Source organism: Xyrauchen texanus, chromosome 18, assembly GCF_025860055.1.
Source record: "Xyrauchen texanus isolate HMW12.3.18 chromosome 18, RBS_HiC_50CHRs, whole genome shotgun sequence".
In the NCBI taxonomy this organism is placed as follows: Eukaryota; Metazoa; Chordata; class Actinopteri; order Cypriniformes; family Catostomidae; genus Xyrauchen; species Xyrauchen texanus.
In genome coordinates, this window is record NC_068293.1 from 26381958 (window position 1) to 26403588 (window position 21631).

At 40.4% G+C, this 21631-nt stretch overlaps 1 protein-coding gene across 2 annotated transcripts in view; it reads right to left on the reverse strand.

The window, feature by feature from the left end:
• Positions 1 to 19849, reverse strand: part of klf7b (Kruppel-like factor 7b) — a 57642-nt gene extending 37793 nt beyond the window's left edge. For both annotated transcript variants that reach the window (XM_052148943.1, XM_052148942.1), the window contains exon 1: positions 19347 to 19849. In XM_052148943.1, coding sequence (XP_052004903.1) covers positions 19347 to 19448 — 102 coding nt within the window. In that variant the 5' untranslated portion in view covers positions 19449 to 19849. The remainder of the gene's footprint in view (positions 1 to 19346) is intronic.
• Between the last annotated feature and the right edge of the window lie 1782 nt (positions 19850 to 21631).

Below are 21631 nucleotides of genomic sequence, written 5' to 3' on the forward strand. Positions count from 1 at the left end.
TGTCAAAGATTCTTCTTGTTAAATAACTTGACATATCACCCAAATCCTTGCAAACATGGTCCCACCAACCTCATATAAAAAGCAAGAGTTCTCAAGGGAAGTTTAATTTTCAGTGGTGAATATTAAAGGACTGTCTTGTCTTAATCTTGATCTATGTATTTGTCATAACTATAAAGCAGACTAGAATAATGCTCAATGTTGGAGTACTTGAGAGCTGCTTATTTACCCGTATTGCTGGGCCTCCTTCAGCACTTGTGCACTATGCATTATGAGCGGGAAGCTACATGGAGAGAAACTAAAACTACCCTGATGTGATGACTCCAGCACTGGTGTGAAATGGTAGTGTTCACATTTTCTCAGTTATGTCACTGCATTGGCTTCATATACCAAGGACCTCAGGTTCACTGTGTTAGCCCTCATTAAATTGTCTGCCTTACTCTGCAGTATGGAACCCCAGCCAAGGACTCAGCAGGGGTGCTCACTACACCTCGCTGTCACTGTCAGGCTTCCCTGCTTTCTCTTCTCTGCTGAGCAGTATTAAAACCCCTAGACGAGGAACAGCTGGGGAGAAGTGAAGAGGCCAATCTTATTCAATGGCCTTAGAGTCATAGGGACTCTGATAAATGGACTGTTCTTCTATGCTAGATAAGATGCAATACCAGTAAACAGTACAGTACAGGTTCTTTTGGTATTTCACTTAATTGCAGTGACCTCAATGTATTTAAAGTAGGGTTGTCACAATACCAACATTTCAGTACTCGATTTCAATACTCTCTTTTTTTTTTGTATTTATACATTTCAATTTATACCAAAATTTCATTAAATTGAATTATTATTTACAAAATAAGAAACATCATAATTTAATTTAGTAATAAAATGCACAATTCAATTACAATACATTTTCTTATAATATTAAAATGCGTTCATCTTAAAAATTTATTTAAATATATTTTTGAGTGTACAAATGAAATTTCACTATCCTTGATACTTTTTTCAATAGCATAGCAAAAAACAAATTTTTTACAGTATATTGGAACACACTTGTTTAATGGAAATATTAACAAATTAAATAAAAACAATAGGATCCATTTACTTAAGGTCTTTTAGGTATCTAACAGCAGTATTCAGTCACTGAAAAGAGTAATCAAATGTAAAATAAAACTACTAATTTAAATTACTGGCATAGTCTTCTTCACTGCACGACTATTAGATATAATACATTAATATCAATGCCAATATACAGAACATTAACATATATTATAATATATTAGTATTACAGACAATAGGAATGAGTGGATTTCTCTTTTTATTGTTATTTGATATTTTGTTATTTTAAGTAAATTAATTGCTCTTCACAGAGCACTTGTTAGGAATTCCTTGTCTTGTTTCACTGTTGCCCTCTGTCTGCCATTTTGTCACCTTTGCATTCCATAGTTTTCACTTTTGTCCCTTGTTTAGCTCCACTGTCTCACTTGTCATTGTTTAGAACTACACTTCCCAGAATCCACCTGCCATCATCACTGCCATTTTGTTCATTGTTTTCACCTGTGTCTCATTCTGTCATCACTCACGGTGTATTTAAGCCCTGCTTTTTGTTCACTCCTTGTCGTTCGTTGAATGTTGTTGTTAGCCTGGTATGTGTTCCCTGCCCGTGTTTTCTAGTTTTATGTTTTATTTCCCCATTGAGGGTTTTTCCTTTGTTCCCGTTTTGTGTTTTGCCTGTTTGTTTATTTAATAAAGTTGAACTGCGATTGGATCCGCATCTCCTCGTCTGCTTCGCTGCCTCCATTTGTAACAGCACTAGCACACATAACAGCATTTCAAAGTTACCACACATGCAGTCAGATTTGAATCAGTACCCAGTACTACCAGTGCTGTAGAAAGACTGGTATTGTTACATATGTTTTAAATGTATGGACTTGGTTCCAAAGTACAGTGCACTTTTAACATCTCTAATTCCAAGCTTGAAACCTTAAAACCAGTGTGACCCCTGCTTGGATCACAGTGTTTGCTTATGCTATATATAACCCAGGGTGATTATTTGTACTAAACCACAGGATGCGAGCATCAGGGAGAATGAGACAGCATTGACAAGGAGCCATAACAGAGAGGAAACACACTACACATATCTGAGCTTCCTGTCCCATGCGAGTAGAATGCACGATGGCTCAGCCAGCCGGCTGAAAGGAAATAGAATAGGAAATTGCGTAGTTGGGATGCAGGGGTCCATGCTTTGCTGCAGATGCTATGATGGTGCCTTGACTTTAAGCAGTGAGAAGTTATGTAACATCGCTAGGTCTCTGTGCTCTGGCTGCAATCCTGCTGATGATCACACATAAAAAAATCATCCCAGACAAATTTTCTGGCCAGAGTAAGTGTGGACTAGTGCAGGCACGCTACCCTAAGGGACATGAATATGGTAACATGTCCAATCTCCAACTTAGCTGCTGGATCAGGCTGCAGTGCTGGACAAAGGCAGTTATGATAAAAATAATTCAAGACCCCCTCCCAATCTGGCAGCTGCCCCACCAGTCTTTGTGCTGCAGGGATTTTTCACGCACGAAAGGCTCAAAACAAAATGAAGAATGCAGATTAGCAAAGCCGCTTAAAAAATTAAACCACTTGCTCGAGCCTGTTCGTAAAGCTCAACTCCAAAAGATAGGAGAAGGCAGGCCGTTTCTGGTTTGTGTGATAACTGACTGCGAGGATTTCCAGCCAAATTTCTCAGTGACGGGATAGGCTTCCCAGTTAATTGCCATTGCTCACTTAAGTGCACGTAAATGCCTTTTTCATCCGTGCATCTGTCCTCTTTATAATTATCCTGCACTGTGGTAATTACACAGACATGCACAACTGGTATTTAAAAGGACAACAAACTTCTTTGCTCTTTTCTAGTCTTCATTCCCTTCCGCTGATATGTGTACATAAATTCTGTCTTTGAAAGTCTGGGCCAATTTACAGAAATCACAGTATTGCTATTTGCTGGATGCTTCACAAGAATATAAGCCGGAGTGATGAAGATGTTGTCTATCACGAGTAGAGATTTAGGGCTTTGACTACTGCAGTAAAAAAATAGCAAAATCCATCTCGCAGCCTTTGCTAATCTAGATGTCTGGAACTACAAGGATTAATCATAACTGATTAGAACAGGACACTCTACAATCAAACAATACCCTCAAATAGCTTTGAAAACACTGGCTAAAAGCATAAGTGTATCATAGACACCTCAAATCATATGTCTGTTTCACCGATACCTCCAATGATCTGATACTACTACTGTGCATGCTTAGAATATGTAATCAGGAGCCGCTGCTGTGTTGTGACGTCTCAATTCTTCCGGTCTGTCCTGTTTTCTCCACATGGCTATCAGCCCAGCTCATCTCTCAAACAACAAAGCCCTGCCACTCTACCAGTCAGCCATAAATGGAGAGAGGTGGACGAAGTGGGAGGGAGCATTTGAACATGAACTAATACATAAAACCTTTTTTTGCATCAAACCACAGACAACTAGCAGGCGATTCTTAGCGATGACGAGACTATGTCTGGGTGAAATTCCTTTCCCTGTGAGTGTGACCAGTGTTGTAAGTGTTCTTAAACAATAGAGGTCTTGGTACCAATATATATCAAATAATCTCTGCAAAGATTCTCATTACTTGTTATCTCAGCATCACCCTAAAAAACCTAGACTCAAAAATCTCCGCCCATTATCTCTTCAAGCGTCTATAGTTCATGCATGCAGACACGCACGCACACAAAGACACCTACGCAAATCCTGCCCACACACTCCCAGTGAAAGAATGACCTCATCCACCACCTCCTCCCTCCTCCATGTACTCTGGAGCAGCTGGGCCAAGAGTGAGGTCACCTGAGACGGCGAGGGCCCACCCCATCTGACTCACTCCCACACAGCCTTTTACTGTGATGGCACTTTGAACCCAATTACCAGCATCTGACAAGGCTGCTACAGTGACATAAAAGGAAACCTAACTGGGACTTGATGAATGCCTTTGCAGTCTATTAATTCCCAACTACAATGGAAGCTGCGCAGAAAGAGATCTTTGCCAAGTGTCCATACTGAAAGTGGGCATCCAGTGTTGCGCTTGACTGTGTCGAACTCTGATGCGAGTTTTCCCTCTCTGGGGCTTCTGTGCTCACCGATGAGTTTGGCTTTTTGAAGCCACCATGCTCACAGATGGGGTGGGATGGCTGAACGGCATGTGCCCCTGCCGCTGTCACACCTGTTTGCACCACAAGGGGCCCGGTGCGGGAGCTTTGGCAACACACCTTGCCAAAATTCCTCAGCCCTCACTCTCATTTCCCCCGATTATCACAAGGTCACAAACGCAATGACAGCATAGTTGCTAGGAAGAGGTTTTATCTCATAATTTTACTGGAATCTACTGTGCAATCGGGTGCATTTAGCACTTTGCATTTGACAACGTATGTAATCTCATCCTGAATATTGTAGAGCACGAGATGAGTCACAGGCAAATTGTAGAATTGAGCTGTTGGCCTGTCTGAGGACAGCCTGAGGGGGAAGGAGATGAAAGAGAGGCAGTGTCAGTGTGATGCACACACGAGTGCAGAGAAGCCTTGTTGAGGGGGTGCAGGGAGTTGGCTTGTCTCTGCTGGGTTTGCACAGCGCAGCGACCCATGCTTATAAGCACACAAATACATCACTTGCTCCACTGAATCCAAAAGGGTAAGAGAGGTACCCGGTAGGCATGTCTTTAAGTGTAGGGACGCTGTAGACAAACATATACAACCACAAATCTTTAAATAACATTTCTGATCTGTGCACTTACCTATGCATTTACATTTTATCGCGCACACACACACACACACACACACACACATACACAAACTGGCACTTGAACACAGACAAGCCCCCATTCCAACGGAGCCTGGCTATTCCCCCAGGTATTCCCGGCAACATCACAGATTAAAATAGCAGCCGGCCCATATAGCTGAACACTGGCTCACCCTCCCCTTTAGAGAAGGCAGACTTGCGTTCCCAAAGTCTTTGCTATCTTGACTGCAAACACCTTGCAAATGCTGTAATCTTTGCACTCTGATTGCACAGCATTCGCTCTGGATGGTGAGAGTGTAGTAATACCAGGCAGGTGCTTTGAGAAAATGGTACAAAAGAACTCTGTAACATGGCAGAAACACCAAGAAAATGAATAGCAGTGTTATGTCTATGACCATTTTTGTTTAAATTATGGCAAGATGATAAAGACTTGAGAGTTGGGCACAAACAGTAGAAAGTGGGTGTCTGTGTCTCTGTGCAAAAGAAAGAGAGAAAGCTGAATGCCTCAGTGAGCAGGACAAGTACTCCAAGGTCACCAATCCTCACCAGATGACCCATTTAACAGAGCCATAACTAACTGGAACGACTAATAGCAGCACGCTTGTTCTGTCTCCTTCCCAATAGCATTCAGCAGCACTCTCGGCACACAACCTTCAGGACAAAAGCGCATTTTAGAGTTTAGGTTGGATGTATTGAGGAGGTTATTATGTTTGTAGGGCAGATCTAGATTCTGCTGGAACATAAATGTAAGATCTCAATATCACTTTTTTTTATATATAGAGATTATTTTCAAATACAAGAGCATCTTACTTTCTAAGCTTAAATTTTTTGAAACTTTCCTGATTTTTATTTTAAATAAATCAATGATATATTGAATTTAAGGAATATTCAGTGAAATTCAGTGATATGAACTGGACTTCATATGTGTTTGGTGGAAAAGTGGAGCATGCCAGCAATGGTAAACAGGTGGGTCTCACAGCAGAGCAGATCATAGTCGCCTCGAGGAGAGACAGCAGTGCCTGCATTCTTAGCCAAAGCTATATCAGGCATACAGTATGGCACCTGTCACAATTTACAGAAGGTCTGGTCTGCCGAAAATAAAAGGCTTAAAATAAAGCTTAAAACAAAGTAATGTGGGGCCTGCACCAGCTTAGCAGCCATTACCAGGGGCTGTGACCAGAGTAACTATTACAGTAAGGCTGTTTGGTTGATAAATGTTGGATGTTGGCAGTTGTCCATGTGGCAGGAGTGACGTTTGGGGCAGAGAGGAAGCAAAGGCGAGTCTGCAGGGAGGAGAAGTGGAGAACCCCCGTTAAACATGGGCTTGGTTTTCTCCACTGAGTTGGTAACAGACGGGGAGGGAGTGGTAAGTGCCGAAAGCCGCGAGGATTCCCTTTAACGGCACACTTAGAAACTCGCTTTTGAGGAGCAAAACCACAAACGTTTTCTGACAGTGTTTCACTAGCCTGCAGTGTGCACTTGAAGGGGCGGTACTGCCTTCTGAACAGTGCACAACATCAACTCTCTAGTGTGTTTGCATGAAGCATCTCTGCTCACTGGAGCAAAGAGCCAGGCTTGTACACTCTTCCACACCACCAGGTTGTACACACACTAGTCCTGTGTATGGGTGCCAGAGGGGCATCTGCCCTTTTTATTTTCTCCCCATGCAATTACTGGTGATCAATTAAGGGTGATTTTTTTATTTAAAAGGTTAAGATTAAAAGGATATTTAAACCAAAAATTACAATTCTGTCATTTACAGAGTTTTGTATATTCCTAGCAGAATGTTAGGGATGGATTGTCATTGTCAGTCCCTATCATTCTTCCAGCTGTGTTCCATGGAAGACAGAAAGTAATACAGGTTTAGAACAACACAAGTGTGAGTAAATTATTACTAATCCTTGAGTAAACTATCCCTTTAATTTGCATAGAATATATAATGTGTATAATCTAATGATTGTTTTCTCAATTTAATGATATGCAGTGTGTGGCAGGGTGGAGGGCGGGGCCGGGTCGTGATCCTACACACCCGGTCCCGTATTAGGCTAATTATGCCTCTGTGAGGTTTAAAGGCTGACTGCAGAGGGCCGTGCGGGAGAGAGAGATCGTTAGCGGACATGTCCGTCATGTGTGTTTGTTTATGTGGTTTTGGTTTGAGTTTTCATTAAATTATTATTTATGTTGACAAGCCGGTTCTCGCCTCCTCCTTGCCCATCCTTTAACTGTTTTACATTGGTGCCGAAACCCGGGAAGGAGGAGGGATACGCCGTAGTAGAGTTCTCGCCACTACCGTCCACCCCAACGGAGCAGCCGCGGCCATCTGCCGGGGACGAGGAGCCCAGCCACCTGAACAAGGACGATGGCCGCCAACCGCGAGGGGAGGAGGGGCTCCTAGCCGACCGCCTGGAGCGGTCAGGGCCGCTGCCAGAGGCGGAGGAGTCGCCTACCGGCCGCTGAAACGCGGCGGGGTTTAAGACCGCCGACCGCAAGTGGGGAGGGGCTCACTGCCGACCGCCTGGAGCGAGAGAACCGCTGCCAGGGGCGGGGGAGACCCCTTCTGGTCCCTGAGAACGCGGCGGTGTGTTCCGTCCGCCAGGGGCTGGAGGACTGCCTCAGATCCGCCCGGAGAGGCGCGGCTGTCATCCGATAAAGGGTGGAGGAGTGACCGAGGAACAAGCTGCGGCGTATCGGAGAACTTTTTTTTTTTTTCATCTCTCTCTCCTCTCTCTCTCTCTCACTGTCGCTCTGCGTTGGCCTTTATCCTCTTTTAAATTTTACAGCTTTTTGTGGGGGTACTACACTGTTACAAGAGTACCCTCCCATTTTAATCATTTCTGTTTCCCTCCCCTTGTCCCCTCCCTCGTCCAGGTAGATGGGGATGACCTGCCGGCAGTCAGCGCGGAAGGCGCGCCCTCCCTCAGGGAAAGGGGGGGGGGTGTACGAGAGAACGAGGGAGGAATGTGGCAGGGCGGAGGGCGGGGCCGGGTCGTGATCCTACACACCCGATCCCGTATTAGGCTAATTATGCCTCCGTGAGGTTTAACGGCTGACTGCAGAGGGCCATGCGGGAGAGAGAGATCGTTAGCGGACATGTCCGTCATGTGTGTTTGTTTATGTGGTTTTGGTTTGAGTTTTCATTAAATTATTATTTATGTTGACAAGCTGGTTCTCGCCTCCTCCTTGCCCATCCTTTAACTGTTTTACACAGTGTTTCCCCTATATGTCTCTCTCGGATTCGCTGTCACTCAACCACATGACACTGTGGTTTCCATGTACACTCAACAAACAGAAAGATGACAAATTCCTTGATTAATTTATTTGTGTCAGTTTTTGCAAGTATCAGGAAGAGCGATGAGCACACACAATGCGTTATGTGGGAAAGTTCAAATTAACAAGTCTTTTTTTCATAACAGTATTAGACAATGTCTCCTCATGTAACAGCACCTCGAGATTTAAAAAAAAAAAAAAAGTTTCCTTGACTTTTTCTCGCAGCTCGAGAAAAAGTCAGGGAAAATTCAGAATAAGACAAAAAGCAGTTCCTCAAGTAAGTCAGGAAAATAGTTACTAATTTAATGAAGGTTAAATATAAGCAGAAATCTGCAAGTATTGACTATGAAAGTGGGATAAGCCAGTTGCTTAAAAACAATCCCTCTGTACTGTTGTGTCATGTAGTAATAATTTTTCACAGTTCAGTCCTACATAGAAAGACATCAGTATGACGAATAATGGTCAGCTTGACTTAACTTTTTACCATGGTAAACATAGTTTTATGCCAAAATATCATATTTATTGCAATTACTGAAATTCATACAGATCTGTGTTAAAAGCTTTCAGAATGTTTCTATCTTTCCCAGACTAAGTTCACACCAGTATGTTTATATATACATATTTATTTTCTATTTTATTAACAATAGTTGTAGTCACTTTTGTATTTTTGGCAGAACTATGATTGCCATGGTTTAAGTTTGTAGGGTTTAAAAATATGATGCTTTCAAGTTCAAACTGGATGCAATTGATTTTATCAGTTTCAACAGATTTTTTGTTCTTTATTTCTACAAGTTGAGAGTGTGAATGTTTGTGTACTTGTTAAAACGTCCTTCACTTACGTGCATAAATATGGGTCCGGTGTTGCGGGCTGGTCGACGCATGCACAACAGCACTGCTGTTGCAAAAGTCCTAGGGGAAACACTGGATATGCCTCACAATGTATCTTAATTTGCACAAATTTTTTTGATTTTAATTGATGCTTCAAATCAAACTTCAAAAAGTTTGCGGCAAAGAGGGCCAAAGTTAAAATTGTGAAAAAGCCTTTTGAGTATGAGAGATAATGAAAGAGAGAGAGGAGGTAAAGTATAAGCTACTGGAAATGAGCAAGCATAGTGAATCTGGTCTGGTTCAACAGGAGACTTGAGCGACGCCAGGTCATGTTACCGAGAGAGAGAGAGAGAGAGAGACCACAGATGATATTCACACACACACACACAGTTCTACACTTTAAAACCATACAAAAGGATACAGTTCAGTCCAAATCAAAAGGTGAAATAATTAATTCCTTTATCTACAAATCCATCACTGCATATGCAACTTCCATCACTCTGTGACACTTCAACAAAAATCTATATTTTAGTAAACAGTCGTAGGTTAAGTAAACACGAACGTCCCATTCTAAACTAGTCAACGTGCATTAAATCCCTCATTTTGCTTCAAGTTGTTTTAAAGTTTTCTTTAGGTCACAAAACATGCTCTAAAGACTAGTTATACCTGGTGGAAAAGTCCCTGTTGTAGGTCATTGTATTTAAATGGGTCTTGTGACCAGTTCTTATTCATTGTCTGTCCCTACCACCAAAACAAACAATGAGCTCACCACTCCTGTTTTTCAGCTTGACAACATGCGTTGGGTGATCCAGACTTGCGCTGCCTAAAGAGCAATCTGAAATCACATTCTCCACTAGACAAAAGACTTTCTCTAGAGGAATTAGACAGCATATATACGATTTTTTGCAACAATCTCTGCATGTCTTGACAATTTGATAGTGATGGAAAATAGCACTTATAGATAGATTTTTTTGGTAGCACTTTACAATAAGGTTATATTTGTTAACATTAGTTAACTACGTTAGTTAACATGAAAATAAACAATACTTTTACAGCATTTATTATTCTACAATTTCAATTTCAACATTTACAAACAAATTTTGTTTTACATGTTAACATTACTTAATGCATTACAGTCTGAACTTCATAGTATTTTCATGAATTAACATTAACCCAGATTAACAACTGCTGTAAAAAAATATTCTTTATTGTTAGCTGATGATGCCTAATACATTTATTAACGTTAACAAACAGAACCTTTTTGTAAAGCGTAACTCTGATGTGTAGCCTACATGGAAGAGAAGGTCGAGTATTTTAAGTGCTTTGATTTCAAACAAGGTGACGTGACATGAATTTCTCAGTCGTAGGCAAAATATAAAGATTAAGACAATCTGACAGCAGCCTTGGATATGCTTTATTCACATTCCCATCTGGACTGTGTCCGAAAATGGAATTTCCAGAAGGCCAAACAGAGACTAGAGAGAGTGTGGAACCATCAGCACCCCTCCCCACCTCATGAGCACTTGAATAAACATGAGGGACATCTCTCACTTTTTCACATGAATCCCTCTTCTGCCTTTCCTCTGTCATGTCTTTATATCTGCTTTGGCAGTATGCAGGGCTACTTATAGCTGGTTAGGAATGCACAAAATACCTGTATTTATTATTCATATGCCCTCCTGTTTTATGTACAATATTTTTGAGGAATACTGAGTATTCTGACAATGTCGATGTAACATTTGCAACGAGGAAGTATTGATTTCCAATCTTCTGTATTTTCTGGGTGGTGTGAAAGATATCATCAGGCTGTTAGTCTAAATTTGTATGCACATGTGTGCACTTGCACTTAGAGGAAAAAAGGCTTGTTCCTCTTGGCCTGTTAATCAAATCCTTGAGTGGCTAAACTGCCTCTCTATCGAGACCGAGAGGGGAGGACAGGGCTCATGCATAAAGATGCATTCAAAACACTAATTTTTCTCTTGACTTTAACTCTCTCTGTCCATCCCTGTGCAGCATCTCATCTCCCAGGGCTGATAGACTCTTAAGAAGCAGGCAGACAGGTGACCCTCACCATTCCCACCATCCACCAGCTCCTCAATCATGGCCCCAGAAAAGCTCTTGATCCCAAAATAATAAGACCACCTCCATCAGCAATCACTGGCAGGCGTGGGGACAATTAGCATGTCGCTCCCTGTATGCAAAATGAAAGGGTGGATGAGGGTACTGTAGGTCTATTCAGTTTTGCATGTTTGACCTTAGTGTCAAAAGACACATAACCTTTTACCTAAAAAACAAAAGGAAATATTCCTGTAATAACATTTCTAAGATTTCCAGAATATATGGTGTATCAGTGACATTCTGTGAATCAAATGCACACAGTGAATCATCTGCAGTTATTTAGGCTGCATATGTGACCAAGTGTTTCCTTGTGCCCACAGCTATGTATTGTAGGTGACAATTTCAAGCTAACAATAAACAATCTTAGTGAAGATAAGCATGGCCCATTAGTGCTTGATTGGCTGTTGGAACTTCCAATCAAGAACAAGATAATTTCCAGTGCAGATGATATGAACTCTGAATTCAGAATTAGGACTGGCCCCTTTTGCCTTACTTGAAATGAACAGGCAGTTCAAAATGTTTGGTGAATATTTTGCAAAAGCCTCAGCAAATCAGTGTTTCTCATCCCATCATTACTTATTTATCATTTACATTTTCATTCGTGATGTCATTAATGTCAGGAACTTGACGGAAACTACAGTGATTTCTTGAATTGCAGTCACACTGGCTTAATATTCAACTACTCCATCTTATAAGAATTTGGTCTGTTTCCTTTACATGCATATTTTTCAGTTTTGAAACCTTGTTACCCTCACTTCTTTTATGTATCTGGCTGTCTTCTAGCCTAAACACTTCTGTGTTTTATACCACAGATTGTTTGCAAAAATTCTGATGGTTTCTTCGAAAGTGAAACATTTCAACACAAAAAAAAATCACATACTACCATTAATTAAAAAAAAAACATCTAAAGAGATGTTTCTATTTAGAGATTTTTTTCAGCAATTTGTTGTAGGCTGTTTTCTCTACAGATGCTAATTATCCTCAGAGTTTCTAATTTCACCAAACTTATGTTTAACTGTTCAAAAACCTACCAACACCCAGTTTGATGACCTCTTTGATCTGCATCTTACGCACAGAATAAATTATAGTGCAATTGCCAAATTTCAAGGTGCAAGATATTTGGTAAACACAGAAAAAAGTGTATATGAGGGTGAGCTAAGACTGTGCTTATTATAAGACTGTACTTACAATAAGTAAAATCTCAGAATATTAATTGAGATGAAAATTGCTTTTTTTTCTCCTCTATATTTTTCACAGCTAGTCATGTAAGCTTGTGACAGCTGTTTCAAATGAAGAGATGGAATGCTATACGTCAATTTAAAATTGCTAGGTTGCATCAGAAGCAGCCTGCACAAGCGCTATAGTCTGAGCCTTACTCAAACGTAACAGCAGAGTGTGACTGAAAGGTCCCCACTTCAAAGAGAGACCTGGTTCAGCCCTACACATGAAAGACCCTGCTGCACCTCACTACAGCCTAATTATTGTCAGCTGTCTGGTGGCTGACTGATTTGCCGTGTCTGGGGCTCCAATAAAGAAACCTAGCCTTGCTTATGCTGCAGTTACTAGCTCTGAACCACTGCACACACCACATACAATCTAAATCAAAAGAAGGGAATAGATAGGTGGGGAGATATTAAAAGACAATTCTTTTGTAATGTGTCCACTAAATCCAGACAGTGCTTAATGTTGACCTGTCCAGTCACTACACTGGAAAAACAATACTTTTTGTCTTGTTTTACAGTTATATAGAAGTCAGAAGTTTACATACACAGGTTGAAGTCATTAAAATTCATTTTAACCACTTCACATATTTAATATTAGCAAACTATAGTGTTGGCAAGTTGTTTAGGACATCTACTTTGGGCATGACATGCCATTTGTGGGTCAGAAGTTTACATACACTAAGTTACCTGTGCCTTTAAGCAGCTTAGATAATTCTGGAAAATTATGTCAGGTCTTCAGACAATTAGCCAATTTGCTTCTGATAGGAGGTGTAACTGTGGATGTATTTCAAGGCCTACCTTCAAACTCAGTGCCTCTTTGCTTGACATCATGGGAAGATAAAATAAGAAAATCAGCCAAGACCTCAGAAAAAAATGGTGGACCTTCACAAGTCTGGTTCATGCTTGGGAGCAATTTACAAATGCCTGAAGGTACCATGTTTATCTGTACAAATAATAGTACACCCGTATAAACACCATGGGATAACGCAGCCATCATACCGCTCAGGAAGGAGACGCATTCTGTCACCTAGAGATGAACATACTTTGGTGCAAAAAGTGCTAATCAATCCCAGAACAACAGCAAAGGACCTTGTGAAGATGCTGGAGGAAACAGGTAGACAAGTATCTATTTCTACAGTAAAAATGAGTCCTATATCAATATTGCCTGAAAGGCTGCTCAGCAAGGAAGAAGCCACTGCTCCAAATCCATCATAAAAAAAGCTAGACTACAGTTTGCAAGTGGATTTTACAAAGATCTTACTTTTTGAAGAAATGTCCTCTGGTCTAATAAAACAAACCTTGAACTGTTTGGCCATAATGACCATTGTTATGTTTGGAGGAAAAGGGTGAGGCTTGCAAGCCAAAGAACACCATCCCAACCATGAAGCATGGGTGTGGCATCATCATGTTGTGGGGGTGCTTTGCTGCAGGAGGGACTGATGCACTTCACAAAATAAATGGCATCATGAGGAAAGAAAATTATGTGGATATATTGAAGCAACATTACAAGATGTTAAAGCTCGGTCTCAAATGGACATTGACCACATGTATACCTCCAAAATTGTAGCACAATGGCATAAGGACAAAAAAGTCAAGGTATTGGAGTGGCCATCACAAAGCCCTGACCTCAATCCAATAGAAAATTTGTGAGCAGAACTGAAAAAGCATGTGTGAGAAAGGAGGCCTACAAACCTGACTCAGTTACACCAGTTCTGCATGGAGGAATGGGACAAAATTCCAGTAACTTATTGTGAGAAGCTTGTGGAAGGCTACCCAAAATGTTTGACCCAAGTTAAACAATTTAAAGGTAATGCTAACAATACTTACAAAGTATGTAAACTTCTGACCCACTGGTAATGTGATAAAGCTTAAATAAATAATTCTCTCTACTGTTATTCTGAGATTTCACATTCTTAAAATAAAGTAGTGATCCTAACTGACCTAAGAGAGGGAAAGTTTTCTACGATTAAATGTCAGGAATTGTGAAAAACTGAGTTTAAATGTATTTGGCTAAGGTGTATGTAAACTTCTGACTTCAACTGTAACTGTATATATACACAATATAAATATATTTACAGGATATTTGTATATGTATATATTGTATGTATGTATGCTAGATTTCTCTAAAAAGTAGACTTAATGGCTCTGTTACAAAACCTATTAGTGAGGTGTCAGCACTTCAAAGCATCATAGGCGTGCTCCCGATGCGAAAACTGTTCCAAAAGGTAGGTATTTTAATGAAGCTGCTTGCTAAGATACCCTGTTTTGGCCTAATTCTAAGGTAGCAATCCTAGTATGCACTGTGGTGAGCTGGGTGGAAAAATTTATTCTAAATGGTGGACAAATATAGATACATTTTGATTGTAAATTGACTTAGAATCCATTCAATTCCGAAGTATTGAGAAAAATAGTTTAAAATAATTAAAAACTGACTATTTTACCCAAAATGTGCATAACGTATATTTATGCTCATCAAAGTATGGTGTCATTCCTCTCAAATCACCTGTATTAAAATGAGTTGAGTCTCCCCTGTGCTGAACGTGAGGAGTATTATTTGAATAGCATGTGGAGTTGCTGCCTACAAAGTGTGTTCTAAATAAACTCTTATGAGGCTTCATTTCAGTTAGGATGCAGCCATAAAAGGCAGCTGTCTATGGAGGAGACAGTAATGGAGCCCATTAGGTTTTTGTACAGACCCAATATCTTAAATACGTTTGGTTCTGGAAATGTATATTGTATCTGAAAATGAGTATGCATGTTTACATATATTACATATAAATATTTTCCAGTGTAACAGGAAATACACAAAACAATAGGTTGGTTTATGATGTCACACTGATACAACATACATTAAGAGCTGACTCATAAGTGTTGCCTGTAAGCTGATCCCTGCTATTATATGGGACAATTGATGATCCAATTGAAACCAATCATCTTAAAAGGGGTCAAATAAGTTGTAAAAACTTCAAATTAGCTGTAACTCTCTAATAGGATTAGAAAAAGTAAGAAGTGACTGATGGAGCCTGGTTCAGCAGGGGTCAAATCTAAAGGAGACATGAGTTGTCAGTGTAGTCAAGCCTCCACAGATGTACTGCATATCCAGATAAGATTACATTTGTGACATCTTATTTATCTTTAAGTGGGGGTCCTTATATTTTAAGCCATGCCTGAAAATCAACATGTGCTGAGATACCTGTTATCACTCTGCAGAGGGACCAGTAAACCAGATTTGAGATCAAATGTCAAGGAGTTTACCTCAATGTAAAGTCAGCAAGTGAGGACACCACCACTGGAAAATGTTAATTTGTTGAATCTAAAACACAGGCTTTGAGGCAATATAAGGAACCATCTTTGCCCAAACCCACACATATGTTTTCCTGTATAAACTATGTACCTTAGTATAGTATCTTGGTCTATAAAGCCATTTTGGTGCTATCAACTCTGTGTTGGAACTTGGTAATTAAATTTGCCCATCACCTTGGTTTCCTGGAGCTTCCTCACTTGCGGAAAGTGACCAGAGAAGGGCTTAGGTATTCTCTGAGCTGTCAGAAGATATACTGTGAGAAAGCAGCTGTGCTCCTCAGAGTATTACATAATGCACGTTTCAGTGTTTGCGGCAAAGAGAAAGCTTGATTGCTTTCAGGTGGAGCGAGTTCAGTGTAGACAGTGTAGAAACACAATAAAGAATAAAGACAGCAAAAGCAGGCCAACTGCCTGGTCCGTAAGTTGCATGGGGGACATTAGAATGAAAGTTAAAGGTTTGGCTAGTGAGGTTGGTGGACTCCAGTCATCAGGTGTTGAGCCTCCATGGGCCTTTGTAAAACTAGGCAGACTCAATGGAAATATATTTTTAATGGAATCATGTACATATTCTGCCTCAACCCCAGCCACCTCTCATCAACCCAACTACCCATGCCTTTGTGAAAACTCACAGCACAGGATATGCAAGCAGTGTGATTCACTATCTTGCCTCAGATCTCTCTGGGGCTTACGTGACCCTGCTCAGACGTGTTCCAGTTCTACTGACTGTGATGTGTTTCTGTGGGTCAGTCGTCTGCCCTCCAGCTGTCAGTGAGCCTTGAGAGTATAAGTTCACTACATCTCACATTTTGTTTCTCAACCCTTAATGAAATGCAACAAAACCTATTGATAGAACAACTCAAAAAAGGAAAAATAAATAAATAACTTAGTAGTCCTACAAATGGTTCAGGAATGGATAAAAAATCTGAGCCTGATTATTTACTTGCCATGGCTAAAAAACTATAAAAAAAAAATAAATAAAAAAAAGTGCAGCTTCGAATACTGATTGCAAACTTTCAAAAAGCTTTCAACGACAAAGAGAAGAGCACTGTAAGGACAGTCCTGCCTGATTTGGTTGACAAAGACACAGAGAGTATCCCATTTTCACTATGGTCCAAAAAAAGGCCTGCCTGTCAGAGGACTACACCCCAACAAAGGCCCACGTGGCATACTGGCTGATAAAGGACAGATGGATAGATGAGACATACAGACTCAGCTCCCCAACCCTTTTCTTAGCTGATCCTTGCTAATTGGCCAGACTGCCTTGACTGCCTCTAATGGTGTTGTTTACTGCCTCTGTCTCATTCCCCAGGCCACTCCACCTGCTCTTCCAGCCTCCAATGAGGAGCTCTGAGAGTTGTACTGGTTGGCACTGCTCATGGGGGAGGGGCAACAGGGGCTCTCTTGTTGCACAAACAGCCGCTCTTTGAATTAACCTCACTTTCGGGTCACTGGCAAAATAACCCCTCTCTTCTCTGCCCCAAGAAATGTTGATGAGCTGTTTTCCTCAATGTTCAACTATGTTCTCTTCTCTGGCTCTTCTTGACAGTGAGAGATAGCGTCTTTGTTCAAGTTGGGAGAGACGGTGCCAGTTGCTGGCGTCCCTTGTAGGGAGTGGATGCAGTGCAAGTTGGGCCCTGATAAGACTTCATCACTGTTTGGCAGACAACCTCTCATCATCCCCAAGCACATCACCTTGTTCACCCTCCTCTTCATGGCCCCTTTGTCCCATCCCTGGTCTTAGCCTGAGCTCTAAAACTCAATTGACCAATATTGCATCCATTAAGGGCTGATTCATACTCCAGTCGCAAGAGGCCGAACACAGCTATCCATCTTGTCTCCTGCTCAAAGGATGCTGTTTACCTTCCACTGGCAGATCGAGGAGGGCTACTCTTTCACATCATCCCAGCATGTTAAACATCCAACTTTAACTGTGATGTCACAAAAAAAATTGACAGAAATTGTATTTTTTTTTCACTCATTTTAATTATATTCACCGGTCTACTGAGAAAGCCTTTTTAAATCTGTACTCACTTACCATTAAATCTGACTTTTATGTTTCCCATTCAATGTGGTTGTCCCCCTCCTCCTCTGACGCTAGCTTAGACTCTCTCTGTTGTCTTTGCCAGTGGCGTTAGAACACATCTGCAGGTTGCACACACTAACAAAATGAGCTTGTTTTCTTTTCCAATCATTCCAAGGCCAGTAAACCAATCTTACCTCTCTCTCTCTCTGTCTGTCTGTCTGTCTGTCTCTCTCTCTCTCTCTCTCTCTCAGAGTCTCACATAATAGAGCAGTAAGCAATCAATAGTAAAATAATAATGAAAAATAACTAAATTCAGCTCTCTCACTTTCTCTTATACACATGACCAAATAAATGTAATACAGCAGGCAAAACTATGATCCAATCAGTGCTGGACTGCCAGTTCAACACACTGTGGGGAATGAACATCAGCACACCAATTGTTTGATATGAACATGATGCTATAAATTGATTAAAACCATAATTAGCAGATAAACCAGACCTGTCTGTATTCCAGCAGAACATATTAATGTTCTGAGCATTGAGATGAGATCACCAGACATGCATTTTCCTTTTAACTCGTGCCAATTTGACTGCATTTGCATTTTGACCAGATAATCTCTGTGTTGGTTTAGACGTGTCGTTTGAAGTACTGGTCTGTTTCAAGTTCACACACCAGCGATAAATAACCTGCATTTCCATGCAGTTGAGCAGATGGAATTGCAATGAGCTGAAGACAGCCAGTGCATGCGTGCTGAGGCGTGCATCGACACTTTGATTTTCACAAGTCCTTCTTATAATAGCTTCTGAATCATAAGTCTAGGCATTAATTTACAGCATGTCCAAAGCCATATTACTGTAATCTGCATCTAGAAACCAGTCACTGCCCAACAACACTATGATTGCAATCTCCTGGTTTACTTTGGTCTTCCCCCCCCCAAAAAAAACATGGCACAGGGACGTGTTAACGCGCGTCTGTTTAATTAACAAGTAAATCTCGCTTAGGACTTAATTACCGCAGATACTGGGCTACATATCATAAACATGTAAAACATATATATGTATACATATTTTTTTTTTTTTATCAGTGATTATTTTTAATAACTTGAAACAGCAAATTGCCATACAGAAGCACGTCAGCTTTGCTCAAAAAATTTTAGATTATTATTATTTATTTTTTTGGAACGCATCCTCCTCTCCGTCCTCACTCGCACCCTCGCGGTTGAGGTAATAAATAATACATGACGATCGGGAACTGCTCCTGATTTCGTCTGGCTAAAAAACATGAAGCAATCTGACAGATGCGAATGCATTATTTAATGACAAGTCGCTTTTTGTTATTCAAGCGCATATTTTCTCCGACCAAATTATGTGCGCCTTAACAAATCGCCATTCAATCAATTACAAGAAGAGTAAGGCACATGAATCATCTCGTGCAATGTAAATAAACGCATCTGATCCTGCCAACGGCATCTATCTTACCTTACCTTAAGTGCACTAATTTTTTTAAGGCATATTATAAACTATTCCTTACATTATAGAACACAAATACACTTCGCTCTACTGCTAAATAATAATAATAAATAGTTTTAGCCACGCTCATTTTGTATGACTTTTATAAAAGCAGAAAAAACTTGCATCACTGCGAGGGTTGTAAGAGCCAGTTAGCGGAATCTGTCAGTGAAGTTGTGAATGTCTCCATAAGATCCATATGCGCACAAACACGCATTATTTACGACATCTACAGAGCAACTCAGTAGCACGCACAAACGCTCACCTGCTGACAGTTCTCCTCCAGCGACGGAATCGCCGAGAAGTAGCCCGTGTCATGCACCAGCTGAAGTTCCTGAAAAATACTGTAATTCGCCAACACGTCCATTGTTGATGCTCAAGAAGAAGAAAAAAGATAGCAAGTTGCTTTGCTCCCCAAGTGTTTTCTTCTTCTTCTTCTTCTTCTTCTTTTAGCCCTCGGCCAAAATCAGAGAAAGCAAAACAATACTACAAATCCTCAGTGAAGTGTATTTTACAATACGTAATTTTAGGAATACAAGAGCGCAATAATAAAAAAGGAAGGAAAAAATTAAAATAATTGTTGTCACTTAATTGCAATCCCTGCGAGTTCTCAGATCCTCAGCCTGGGAGAGGGATGCAAACTCGGTGACACGGACAGTCCACCTATTTCCGCATTGCTCTGGCTCTTTCCAGCTGTAATTTCCAGGTAGGTTTTCTCTTGAATGTCGCGTATCACCAAAGCAAGTTGCTGGGCTCACGCTGTCTCACGAGCGAGAGGAAGCCAAGTGAGCTGAGGGGGGAGTCGCTTGTTGTCAATCAATTCCGTGCGTGACCATGTATGGTAAATAGGGTTGATGATCTCGCTGGGGTCCAAGGAAGGCGGCGCTAAAATTGCCAAAAAGGAGGGTCCAAATTTGAATATTATAGCGCGATTGGCTCGTGACTGTTGTCAATCTGGCCGTAGACGGCATTGAAAGGGGAGCTATTTTTAGAGAGCTATATAGCAGCGGCAACGCGCTGGCGGCTCTCTTACAGCCGGAGAGAACGCAACAAACAGAAGTTTGCAACTGTTTCTGCAATTTGTGGCATTGATTTACCGTTCTGATCTGGTTGTTGAATAATGGATAATTGACCCATTGGCATGTTTTTCACACCAGCCAGAAACAGTGTAAAAAAAAAAAAAAAAAAGTTTTTGGAAAAACAGCAATTTCTGAAATCCATATCATAGCCAAAATTAAATAATCTAGGTTAATGTTTTAATATTATTAGTAGAACCTGTGTTGGTGGCATTCTAAGATATAGGATTAGTTAACTATGGATACACTAGTTTAAATAAACATCACAGGGCTAAGGAGTTTGTTCCTCCTGTTTTCTTGTTTTGTGTAATGTAATGTTTGTCAGTCTAATTTATTTTAAACAGGTAAATCCTTGATTATGAAATTATGAGGTTCATTGTAAAACCTTTTAAGCAATCAGCCAAGAAAAAGAAAAATATTTGTTGTCACAATACAAGTATGTGAGATGAGCTTCACAGGTGAAAAATTATTTTCAAATCTATTATCAAACAGTTTTTTCATGTTCTGCATGTAGGCCTATACGACATAGACAAATGCTCTGTGTCCCACTAAAAACACTTTTTAAACTACCAGATAAAGACACTTAAACAAATTTTCTTTTAGAAAACCTCTAAAAACGGTATGTTTTATGTGCATGTTTTCAAGGTAATAATTATACAGTGCTGACTTAGAAGATTTGTTTTCTTTGCCATTCATTTTACTAGGAAGCCTCCATTATTAGTTTGGTAAGGTTCTCTTTAAAATTAATTAGTTCCACATGGCAATAAAATTAATATAATACATGTGGGGAAAAATACAGTTAAAAATAGTTAAAATACATGTTTGATGTAATGTAAAAAGCAGAACAAAAAGGAAAGGACATGTTGTATTCAATTATTGATTAAATCGCCTTTTTTGTTGCAATTTCTCATAGCATTTTTGCAATCAAAAGAGGTTAATTGTTGTCTAACTGTATAAACATAATTATGACATGTTGTTTCAGCAGACAGTTAGCTGAAAGACAACTTTGCATTCAGAATTACACTGACATTGTTATTTTGATTGAAATTCACATTATATACTGAAATGACACCAAAAACACACAAAATGAAATGTTTATGTACATGTAAACGTGACAGGCAGTCGAAAAGTGTAAGCCTGACTGTGCAATGTGAAAGAGTGTTTTAGTTGCAGTGAGTAATTGAGTTTGTGCGTTGTGCTTTCTGTCTCTTCCGTCACTTTCCCAGGGGGACATTGGTCTTTGTCTCATGGAGAACCAGGGCAGATGGTTGCTAGATTGCCTGTTTCAGGACATTTTCCCTATTGATTCTTACAGGTCTCCCTGCCAGAGAGAATTAGCTGGAGTGGGGGTAAAGGGGTGGATGGATGGATGGATGGATGGAGGGCTGCAGGCTGTTCTGCAAGACTCACTAGCTTCTCTGTCTCCAACGAAAATGTACACTAGAAGGTATACAAGGTGTTTGCAAATAAATGT